General features: G+C 38.8%; 1 protein-coding gene across 1 annotated transcript in view; it reads left to right on the top strand.

The window, feature by feature from the left end:
* Positions 1-12,966, top strand: part of Arhgap15 (Rho GTPase activating protein 15) — a 594,474-nt gene that overhangs the window by 524,658 nt on the left and 56,850 nt on the right. Inside the window, exon 13 of the mRNA XM_051166277.1 lies at positions 9,865-9,970. Coding sequence (XP_051022234.1) covers positions 9,865-9,970 — 106 coding nt within the window. The remainder of the gene's footprint in view (positions 1-9,864; positions 9,971-12,966) is intronic.

The following is a 12,966-nucleotide window of genomic DNA, read 5'->3' as shown; positions in this document are numbered from 1 at the left end:
AGCCACAGCAATATTAAACACCATATCCAAACCTCTTTTAAACACACAAAGAAATGGGAAAACACATCAGAACTAGACCATTGAGAAAATCCTCCTTTCAGATTTACTGCTTGCTTCACATGCTAGTATAAAATACCCCACCAAGTCCCGTTTGTGATCCATTTGAAACAATCTTGATTTGCTTAAATTGTCACATTCTTTTTGCACATTTCTTCCTAAATGCAAAATGGCAAAGAAGTCTCCTCCCTCTTCATTATAAAAGTGCAGAATTTCTGGCTTGTTTATTCCTAATGGGACACTTGAGAAAGAAGGAAATATATAAATATCTCTTTCAGAAGATTAGTTGCCTCAATCTCTTTTAAAGAGAGGATTTGTTTGTTTTTCCCCATGGTAAACAACTTGGGCTGTGCACTGAAGTTTTCCATTGTTAGATTAATGCCATTACTTTACTGATTTAGTCCTGTGGTTCTAAAGCATCAGACCTTTTATGTCTAATTTCTTCCACATTCTGTGTCCATGCATTTCATTAGGACATTGGTAGTTTGAGATGAAATCTAAGCATCTTTTTGAACAAAATGTTTAGAAGAATCTTTAACTGCATTCTAACTTACTAAGCCAGACAGAATCTTTCAAAGTTCCAGTCTAACAGCAAGAAACTGTTTTATTTCATGTGAGAACCCTGTTTTCTTTGTCTATGTGTGAATGTATTTGTTTGTTTGTTTGTTTGTTTGTTTGTTTCAGTTTTTTTTTTTGAGACAGGTTTGCTTTGTGTAGCATTGGCTGTCCTGTACTTGCTGTGTAGACAAGGTTGGCCTCGAACTCACAGAGATCTGCTTGCCTCTGCCTCCCGAGGACTAGGATTATCCACAGGTGCCACCCGACCTGGCTGAGAAACCATATTCAAGCAAAAGATTTGGGGCAAGAAATGTCATAAATACTTTATTTCAAATAGAGCATATGAACTTTTGTTTTCTCTACTAGTGAGCATTCTATTGATAAGGGCAAGAACAGAGGATGGTCTGGCTAAGTCCAAGAGAGAAGGCGAATCTAAAATAAGCTGACAATTTATAACCTGTGACATTAAACTACACACCTAAAATACCTGTGCCATCCTCTTACAGAATGGTACAGAAATTCCTATAGGGATTAATGGCAACTATATGTACTGTTACCATACAAATGTTGCCATAAAAATTATGTCTAAGATTCTGATAAAAGGAGGGAGGGTTCATGTTTTTGAGACGCTATAGAGAGGAAAAGGGAAGAAAGAAAAGCAAGCTAGAGCAAAAAAATCTGGGCTCAGCAGCTTTCTGGGTGAAATGGTGGGATGTGACTCTGTGATTTATAATGAGAAAAGGTATCTACAACATACAATTTTCTACCTAGCTGCAAATAATAATTCATAGTGATGTCCCTTCCAGATAAAAGACCTTTGCTATGTAGGACCCATGTGGTAAAATGACCATGATAAATGTCAGACCCGTGCAGGTAACGGCTTTACAAACCATTAAGATTAGCCGGCTCTTTTTTCCGATGATAACAGTAACCACGCTGTGACTCTATGTGGTAATAATATCTCAGCCCTGATAAATGCTGGGGCCAGACAGAAGTGTTTATCATTCTCAGCTCAGAAATGCTGACTAAAGCTACCACGTGTTGCCTGTTGTTCCTCTTTTTGCAGTTGTCCAATTTGGCGGGGAGGAGGAAGCTGAATCATAAAATGATTATATAACCCATTTCTTAAAGGAGTTTGCTGTTTGTGTAATTCAGAATGGTCCCCTGCTCTGAGGGTTGCTGTGTGTCAGTGTCAAATAAACCGACAGAAAAAAAAAAAGAGCTACCTTACCAAGCGTTCCCTCATCTTTGTGGGCCTTTTGTTTAGCACAAGTATACTAGGTAATATGCCTTTTCTAAACATCATCTTTAAACTCAAAGCAGAAGAAGGTATTTCTTGCATTACATTTTCTGTAACTGTTAGATAGACCCTATTGTCATGTGAGATTTTTAAATCCTGTAAATTTAATCTGTCTCCCAATAAAAAGAACTAGAAAGTAAAAAAAAAAACTTGCCTAAGAAACTCAAACGTTGAAAAGTGGCATTTCTACTCCTATGAAAGTGTTCAGAGAAGAATTAATATAAACAACTACTTAAGTATTTGCAATGTATTACTGGTTTACCATGAGAAACACTTCAAATGCCTCACAATGCTAAGACTTTTTAAAAATACTCATAAATCCAGATATACATAAATAAACATAATTTAAAGAAATTTTTCACAGAACTGAATTTCAAAGAAATAAACTAGTGAACTGTTTTTTTTTGTTTTGTTTTGTTTTTTGTTTTTTGTTTTTTTCTCAGCACAGATTATCACCTAAGAATGAATTAGTGTCATTTGTAAGTTACAGAAATATGCTTGGCCACCATGATACTCCTAAATTACTTCAAAGACAAAACTCTAGAAAGGAGAGGAAAATTCTGCTCTGCCTGTAAAAACCTGCTGAGTGAGTGTCAGACAGCACCTCCCTCTCGGTCCAGATAAACAGAGGCATCACTGTAAAACGAGGAGAGCAAGTTTGGTTTAAGATCCATCTTAGTAAAGCACAAGGGCCTGAGTCCAATGCTCAGCACATAGGATGAAAAGCCACGCGTGCTGGTGCACACTTCAAAGCAGTGATGAGGAGGTAGACACTGGTGCAGATCTGGGGTTCACTAACCAGTTTAGCCTCACCTCACTAGCAAGCTCCAGATCAAGGAGAGACCCTGTCTCATAAAGGGGACCAGCACCCTAAGAATGATACCAGATATTGTCTTCTGGCCTTCACACAGACACACACAGACACACACAGACACACACACATACACACACACACACACACACACACCAGTTTTAGGTTGCTGAGTTTTAAAAATATATAATCATACTAAAATTGCTTGCTCCCAAGTAATAGCTCTCTTTAAAAGTTACTTACAGTTTTAAATGTCAGCATTTCCTAAACTTCCTCCCCATGTAAGGTCAGTACCCCAGAAGTCCCAGAAAAACAAATACAATTACAGAAAAAAGAAAAGACAATATTTTTACTTTCCCTGAATGTATTTAAGGATACATAAAGTAGTTAATCATGATAATCCTAAAGACCTTCCAAAATAAACTAAAAGAAATTTAATCTCATTGATTTGTGAAATTCTGATTTATTTTGATTTTTCTGTTTTGGCCAAGCAAATTAACATGTCAGAAGCTTTTTTAATTCAACAAATGTCTTGGATAATCCCTTGAGTAAGAAGAAAAAATATAAACTTCATTGGCACCTGTATTGTAATGTGCCTCACATATAAACATCTGTTAGGATATATTTTGTGTTTTGTTGGTTCTCTGGGTCAAAAATTGACAAAGACACAGAGTAGATTTCTTTAGCCATGGACTGCACATTCACCCTCCAAAGTATTGCTCTCTTCATTTGTATGTATGCATATATGTTTAACTCACTATAAATTATTTAAATGATAAATTTACTTAACAATTTCGGGCTCTTGACTACTGAAGAGAAGAGTAAAGAAGCAGATAAGAAGTTTCTGTTAAGAGGCTCATTAGCGGTTCTAATAGCATGCTGACATACACTTCTTGATACTCTGTGCACCCCGAAACACCCACTGACCCTGTGAGAAAGGTGTGTTCGCAATGTCTGCAGCTACGCGGCAAGGTTGGGTTATGAAAACTAAATGACTACTTCCACCTGCAGCTGGACCAGAAACAGCCTCTAGAAATGGAACTGAAGCAGCCAGTGAGCAGTTTTTCCCATTTAAGAAACCCATGGGCTTTTGGCTAGAGTATTCTTCCTATTAATACTGACTGGCTTTGGAGAGTTGTTGCCATTGTTTAAATTTTAAAAATGAGCAAAACACTGGCATTTCCCAGGTGAAACAGTAACAAGGATGTCTGTGCGATTTGTGGATATCGGATGAGCGCATAGAGATCCAGGAGCTCCCCACTAAAGAAGGAAACAGACCTACTTCTATCATTCGGATAGACCCAAAGGTGCTGCACTCAACCCAGCTTATTGGTACTTCAAGCTAAACCTGCCAGGTGTCCGCAGACATTGAGAATGTGTCTTCCTTTTAATTAGCTGTAAGACCTCGCTTCTCTGGATTCTAGAGGGTTCTGTAAGAAGTACAAAATCTCACAAAGGTGAAAGTTGTCAACCACAGATCAATTTCAGGGCCCTGATGACGCCTTGTTCCTGATACAGTGGCGCTTCTGCTTGTATAATCTCTACCATGACCTGTTATGTGATCACAGATCTATCCTATTCTGTGACTTGTTTCTGTTTTTAAGAACATACCAAAGGTAACATATAAGGAAAAAAATAAAAATAAATCACCAGGGTAAAATGTGTGGCTTAGTATAATTTTAGAAACAATATTGGTTGGTAAGCAACCTTGAGTCAAACTTTAAATAACAATCTAAAGACATTTGTCCAAGAGAAGATAACTGTGAGCACTTAAGACATGTGACTGCACTAAAACACTCAGTTCGATACAAGTCCTGTGATCTCTACATTTTTGTTATGTATTAAAGTGAATACTAAGAAGCTTCAAGCTTAAGCAATTTGCCCATCACCGTAAAGCAGGGAAGGCATTCTAAGCTTCTTCGGTCTTCTCAGGGACAAACCACTTCTTTCATTTACAGCATTAATCGGAAGTATGTGAGATGCGCCCCTCCCCCTGAGGCATCTCTTTCTAAAGGAAAGATCTGTTACCTTTAAGTGTCAAACAAGGAATTGTTCTAGCTTGGGTAATTTCTCTTCCTCCACTAAACTTTGCCATTGGAAAGCATATTGTAAATGCTTTGCCCCACAGGTAGGATGGTCTGAAGCAGAAGAGATGCTACCCAATGATGCTCATTTCTATAAACCAGGACGGCCTCTCAACCCGGGCGAAGTGACCACAGCACAAAAGCATAACTCAACTGAAACTAGAAGCTCATTTAACTCTATGCACAGGCTGACCTAGAGAGGCCACCTTGCTCCCACACAAGATGCGTTAGCATTACAAAGTACACGTCAGAAGAGCAGCTGTGCACAGTGGCCTCCTTAAACACGCGTCCATACAGCTATCGTTTAAACGAATTATAGGCAGTCAGATAAATAAGACTTCTATGTATTATATACTGGTAGAATCGAGCCTTTTCTGTCCATGGACCGGAATAACCTAACAGAATATATTTTGAAATGTGATTTAATATGCATCTATAAATAAGTTAAGAAAAATAAAACCACAGATGATAAGACCAGAAAAGAGACTGGAGGTCATCCAGCCCATGGTTCTGCACTGTGCCAAACTCTTTCCGTCATCGTATAACTTTGCCTTATCTCTTACCTATAAAGAACTTGGTTGTAAATGTGTTTAAGTAGTGACATTTCATGCATAGAAATGCACATCTAACTTTCATAAACCATATTATGAAAAAAAAAATGTGCCCCAAGAACCACTAATAGGGTGAATGTAAAGCCACATTCTTATCATAACATTAAAGTCTGTTTCACGTCATAAAACAGATATTACTTTTCCAAGTAGCATGGAATTGTATTTGAAGAAGGTGATTTACAACTCTAGTTTGCTGGAGCTTAAGAAGATGGGGGATAGCAACTCAGGACTTGACCAAAAAAAAAAATTATTTTCGAATCAGCGTTGAATGGTCCAAATGAATGCAGAAATGTTGTGTGTGCAGCTGAAGGTCTCCCGTTTAGAGACCGGAAGGACTAGTTGGAAATGAGGGACTAAATAATGACGATTGAAAACATAGAGTAGATCTAAAAATCAGTGATGCCAGAAGGAAAGTAGAACTGAGTGCAGACAAAGGAGAAAAATGCAGCTTGTTATTTCCAAAAAGAATCCGTACTCTTTAGTGTCCAGCCTAGGGGCCTTCAACTCTCTATGTAAGGAATGTTCCTTTACTTTCTCCAGTCAGCGTTAATGTCAGCGAAAAGTCAGTGTCACCATAGTCTTCTCAGATTTTGAGTACTTCACAATTAACAGAAACAACATGTTAAGAGAGCAATAACAGAGACTCCTTTTATTGCTGTGCTTGACAAATCAGCAGAAGACTGCTTATGTGCTCTTAGGAAGCTGTGTGTGAGTCTTAGCTCCGGGACTACTCCAGGCTTCTGGACAGTGATCCCAGATCCTGACATGACAGCACATGCCAGATTGATTTTAATGTACCCAACTGTGTCTTTAGACGCTTCCCAGCCTAGACATGTTTATGTTACTTACATGCCATGAAAGGGCTATATGGTGTTGATTTAATTGGGAAAACATTGCTTTCTTATAACCCTTGAAAAAGATTTGCTCAGAGTGTGTTCTGAGGAAAAGTAGTTGCTCCTCATTCATATTTCAGTCTTCTTTAGTCCACTTTGTTTCTTTCCCTTGGCATAACTTAGCCACAAATATCTATGTAAACATCCAACTGTCTGATTCCTCAAGTAAGTAGAAAAAGAAGGAAACCTAATAAAATATTTTTAATGTAAAATGTATCATATACAAAGAAACCACCATATAGTTTACAAGATTTCCTACATAAAACTACTCACATATCAGATCAACTCCTTAGACCAGCACAAAAGTATTTAGTGTTACCTAGTGCCTAGCTAAGAGAGCCATTGTTCGACAGTTAGTAACTAGAATGGAGCAATGACTCTGCAGTTAACAGTCCTGCATAGGATCTGAGTTCACCTCCCAGCACCATATCAGACAGCTCAAAACTGCCTATACTTCCACTCCAGGGAACTTGATACCCTGTGGTGGACTCTACAAGTACCCACATTCACATGTGTATATATTCCTGACACTGACACACACACACACACACACACACACACACACACACACACTTTAAAAAGTACCTTTTTAATGGTTACTACAAGCAGATAGTTGGTATGTGTTCTAAGTGGTGAACTAAACCCACAAATGGTCTCAAAAATGTCTTGTGTAAAAAGGTAACCATTTATAGAGTGCTTAATTTCACTAGCCTTTGGGCAAAGTGTGTAGAATACTACAGCTTATTCTATAAAACTGCTCCCTTTTTTTTTTAACTACTCTTTAAGATGCTAGTCAGAAAGAATAAGAAATGTGTAATGGCCTCATAGCTAATGACCTAGTTAGAGTTACTATTGCTGTGATGGAACGCAATAACCAAAGCAAACTGGGGAGGAAAGGGGTTATTTGGCTTACACGTCAACATCACAGTTCATCCTCAAAGGAAGTCCAAGCAAGAACTCACAGAGGGCAGGAACCTGGAGACAGGAGCTGATGCAGAGGACTCAGAGGGATTCTGCTTACTGGCTTGCTCCTCATGCCTTGCTCAGTCTGCTGTCTTATAGAACTCAGGACCACAAGCCCAGGGATGGCATAACCACAATGAGCTGGGCCCTCCCCCATCAAACATAAACTTAAAAGTTTTCTACAAGCTTGCCTATAGCCAATCTTATGCAGGCACTTTCACAAGTAAGGGTCTGTCTTCTCTGATGACTCTACCTTATGTCAGGTTGACACAAAACCAGCCAGCACAGCTACTAAGAATCTATTACAGAATTTAAAGGAAGAACCAGTCATTCTGACCCACATCCACATCTTTCACTCACTAATTTATTTCTTGTTCACTTAACCCATTATTTACCAGTATAGAAGTCATTTTGCATCAGAGGAAAATGCATCACAGTTTGGCAAGGCATTTGTACAGTGGTTCTGCCTTGAGGAGTGTGCAAGTGACCATTCAATTTTAGCTCCAAGGCATCTAGAAGCCTAGCCAGCTTTGTCTAGGTACCTAGACCAACTTTCCGGCCATCTTTCTTGACTGTATTGTGTGTGATTTCATAGTCATAAGGGCTTCTGTGACGCACCTGTATTCTACGAGCATTATATGACAGAAGGGTCACTCTAACAAGAGATGTGGCAACTGCTTTTTTTTTTTCTTTCTTTCTTTCTTCTCCCTTTGTTTCCCGTATGTGCAGTGGTCCAAACCATATTCCGTTGGAACTCTTCTAAGAAGAATTATAATTTTGAAAGCTTTGACTGTGGGAGGCATTATTTATAGACCTTTGTGGTTTTTAGAGGGAAAAGTAGAGCTTCCAAGCCAGGTCTACTAGAAAGACTGCATCCAAATACTGTCTTCAGCAGCACATTCTCTTATAATGCCTTATAAAATGCTTCTTTTGCAACATTCAGTAAGAAAACTGCCAATTTCTAAACTGACTCTTTCCCAGCCGGCTATATAAAGTCCATGTATCTGTTAACAAGAGACTGTGTATTAGGCTTTTGGAAGGACATACTTTTTTTTTTTTTTTTTTTTTTTTTAAGGACACCGTAATAGGCCTCTTTGGCCTCAGTATCAGTGACTCATCTGCAAAGACTTTAGTATGCAAGGGATTATTTTCCTATGAAAGAAACCCAGGTCTCACCGCTCCACAGAACCCTTCCTTCTTCCACTTGTCAAGCTCCCTCACAGAGCTGCCTTCTTCTACCCGCATTCTAAGAAGCAGAAAGGGAAAGATTAAAAGACCACACGGTGAAGTCAGTACACGGCCTTTTTCAAGGCTTCCACATAACTGTGGCTCTCATTGGCCAGACTTGGTCACATGGCCACGCCAGCTGCAGAGGAGTTTGGGAGAGAGACCCCTTGACTGAACATGTTTACCTTCCTGTTCGTGGTGCTACTACCATGCTAAGAAAGAAGAAAATGGACACTATGTGTACTACTTTCCCATATTTCAAGAGTTAAGAAAAGAGTTCTTTAAAATTCTGAGGACACACTTGTTGGAAGTTACCGAGAACATACTGGCAGGGGAGACACCAGATTCAGTGTGAAGGCGGTGCTGAGGGAATGAGATACGTACCCCGATACAGTAGGAAGGCCCTGCCTAACATACACTTGTTCAAAGGGGCTGAATTCATTTTCCATGCACCCCCATCTCTCTGACAGGAAGAGCATGAGGAAAGCAATCTATGGGGTACACAGTTTGGAACAGTTAAAACGTGTGAGGTAACTAGTATTATGCTTCCCGACTTTTGAGTGATTTTTAATGCTCTTATTTTATTGGCAAAAGCAAAATTGATGAGGGTAAAAAGCATAGAAATTATTTAAAATATATTCTTGCTTCTGTATAAATAGTTGCCACAAAAATCCAAACAACACTGGAATATGTACAATAATTGCAGCATGTGTATAATTAAATCATGCTGTATGTCCAACAAGTGGTATCAGAGAACGTGGACTTGCTGTCTCACAATCTTGAAGGTTAGAGGTCCGCCATCAGCACCACTAAACATGACTTCAGATGTTGGCAGGTCTGTTTTCTCCCACAGGCTCCTTGACCTTGTGTTTTTCAGTCTTGGGATGCTCTCATGACACGGCTTCTCCTACATCAGATAGCCTTTCTCTGTTCTCAGTGTCATATCACTTCTTCTCTAACTCTCATGCCCCTCGCTGCCTGTACACACAGCCCACCAGAGCATCTAGCAAGGTCACCCTAGGCAGTCCCTAACTTGATCACACCTCAAGGACTCTTGCCCAGGATTAGAAGACATGCAAATCTTGGGAGGCATTATTCACCCAATACCTTGCAAATAGAAATATAAGAAAACAGTTCACTACCTAATCTCAACAGAAAGATTGCACCAAAAGCACATTGTTACTGTTTTTTGGTGTGAATATAGTCTAATTTAGAGTCAAAACAAAGAAGATCTCTACAAGCGCGTTGAGAATTAACTGATGTTAGTTGCTGTGTCATAGCACAAAGTCTCCTCAGAAACCCTTTCATGTGCCTATGGAAATTCTGTCTTTTCTAATTTCTCTTTTCGATTTTGTTTCAGAAAAGCAAGACAGCAATGTAAGGACTGAAACTATAAAGTCTCTGGTAAGAAGTCTCCCTGCACCAAATCATGACACCATAAAAATCCTCTTTGGACATCTGACCAAGTAAGTTATGCAAGTTTTTGAGTATGTTGTATCGTAGTTGTTGCTGAAATGAAGAACATCTAACTTTCTGTCTATAAGACAAAGGTTCCCCAATTATTTACCCCTAAATAACCTCAATTTTCCTGCAGAACCTGAAAGCCTACTCAATATAGGAAGAAGAAACCAAAAAGAGAACTTCTGACAGCTTTTGTTTCTCCTGGCTTCTTTCTTAACATGAAAATGTTTACTGAGTGACTTTTAGAACCATCCTCAGGGCTCATAATGGACCTTTTGACATTGCTATCCAATATTATGGAATACACATGAACTGATTCAGATGGGCATTGAACTACAGCCCCACCACGTACCAAATCCAATGCCTGGGGCTTACATTCTCTGAATTCCACTTTGAGAAGGCGCTGTTCATGCAGTCAGCTAGAGAGGGAAATTAGCAAACAGAGGGAGCCACAGGCCCAAATGATCTTGGGACCCATGAAAAGCAGAAAGTAGACGGGGAAGTATTGACTGAGCAAGGAGTGTGAGCTTAGGAACTGAAGCCTTATTACATAGGTTCTTGTGGGGTGAGAAGAACCTAGATTCCATGCTAAATACAAGGAGGAGACACTAAAGAGGTTAAACTAAAGGAATATACAACTGCTCTGCTGAATGGAGAATAGACTACAAATGTGAAAGCACGAATGCCATGAGCTACAATCTCTAGTCATCTAGACAACTTGAAGAAGACTTTAGGGGGGTGGTTCCCAATCTTTGGGATGCAGTGACCCCTTTGGGAGGTCAAATGACCCCTTCACAGGGGTCAACTAAGGCCATTGGAAAGCATAGATAGTTTGATTACAATTCATAACAGCAGCCAAATTATAGTTGCTAGTAGCAATGAAAATAATTTTATAGTTGGGGGTCATCACAACATAAAGAACAGCGTTAAAGGATTGCAGCACTCGGAAGGTTGAGAACCATCTCTTTAGAGAGAAATGAGTCAAGAAATCTTATAAGTGGGTCAGGTTGGGTGTGCTGTTGTTTGTGGTATGATGTGGAAAGGAAGGAGAAACCATAGGTGCCACTTTGGGTTTCTGCTTAGGCAAGTTGAGAAATGATAGTGTCACATACACAGATGGGCAAACCTGGTGGAAGAACAGTAAAAACAGGTTTGAAAGCCCTATTTTGGCCATGTTGCATCTGAAATAGCAGTTATTGCCTTCTGTTGACACCTTTAATAAGGCACAGTATGATACATGTGGTGACATCTGAGCTCTCACTCAACATGCATAGCGTCAGTGCACTGCTCACAGAACAGTGAACCAAAACTGCAGTTGTGCCGTGTGAGATTAAAGTTGCTTAATCACCTGAGTCACTATTTAGGATGAATGATTTCTGAAAACTATTCAACTAATCCATTCAATTATTTTTAATTGTGAATGTAATACATGCAACAGCACACAAAATACATAAGTAATCAGCAGCGATGAATATACATTTAAAAAAGTGAAACTTGCCTCCCAGTCATCCCTAGCTTGCTGAGCAGAAGTAACTAACATTATTTTATGCATCCTTCCAGTCCTGTTCCTAAGTGCATGCAAACATATGTCTGCATGTTGTTTCTGCTGCTGTAGCACGTAGCCCTGCACACATTATTCTGCAACTGTTTACAAACCATGTGCTGCCTTCCACTTCATTGAACAGACCCATCTCACCACTCTAATGATAATGCATCAAGGCTGGTGAGGTCATAGCTTGCTATAGTAGTCCCTGCCTTAGAGAACATGTAATAACCTATAGCATTGTATTCGATGTTCTCTCGAAGTTCTGAGCATCCTTTAGTGTTAGAATACAGGAAACAATGGGAGATCTTGGCTCTTAAATGAATAATAGAAAATGGGGCCTTAGAGCCAAATCCTTGGTCTGTAGATTGTTTTAGTTATGGCCTCAGACGTCTATAGCTATATTAAATAATATACCATATCCTGTGGCTATGACAATTAAATGATAGAATATACATAAAATGTCTGGCACAAGAACTAAACATTGCCAGTATGTTATTATTTTCCTCTCAAGATTTTTACCCAACATGAAAGAGATTTTCTAGTTGTAGTTAAAAACTAGAGCTCTTAGTAATTCTAAGTGGACAAAGTCAAAAGACAAATCAAAAATTGCATAATTTGGAACTAAGCTATACTCAATCTTAGAGTTCTTAAAAAACGTCTATTACTTAATCACAATTATTTCTCTTTTTTTCAACTGAAAGGAAAATAAGAATAAGGTCAACCATAGAAATTTAAAAAAAAAATAATAAAGTAAAGAAACTAAGAATTGGCAAACTTCCCTCAGAAACGCCGAATCTATGTAGTCAGGAGCTGTCTGAAGATCAGGATTCTCTATGCCCAGGCATGCAGTTCCTATATAAGCATAACTCTGATATCTAAATGGATTTTCTAACTTAGTTAGATCTTCTGTTTAGCTCACTAAAGCTTGAAATAGATATTTTAAATTAAGATTTTTAGATCAGATTATTGTGTTACCTCAAAGCATTCACATTTTGAGATTTATTGTTATGGGTAAGGGGGGAAAGCATGTTATTTATCAGCCACCAACCTTTCTTGGGTAGTATGGCCAGATTCCATCCAGTACCGATTTATAAACAGGGATTAATTATGCATAAATGTGTGTACATGGGTATATCTTGTTAAGCATGTTTTTCTAAGTTTTTGATAAACAGCTAATTGTGGCATGTCATCAAGGCTTGAGAGGACTAAGTAGAAAGATTATTTAACTAGAATTTTAATATATTCATGTTTGAAAGAATCATTAGACTGCTTTCCTTTTTCTTGGTACAATTGGTAGTTCTTCAGAGACTATACCATCAATACTTGTGTGTAGTTTTATTACATAATGTGTGTGTGTGTGTGTGTGTGTGTGTGTGTGTGTGTGTGTGTGTGTGTGTGTGTTGAAGTTTGGTTTGTGAGAGGGAGGGAGCATAATAATTTGACAAATTCCACTTG

This window comes from Acomys russatus, chromosome 24 (genome assembly GCF_903995435.1).
Source record: "Acomys russatus chromosome 24, mAcoRus1.1, whole genome shotgun sequence".
NCBI classification, from domain to species: Eukaryota; Metazoa; Chordata; class Mammalia; order Rodentia; family Muridae; genus Acomys; species Acomys russatus.
This window is presented reverse-complemented; position numbering and strand designations above follow the sequence as displayed.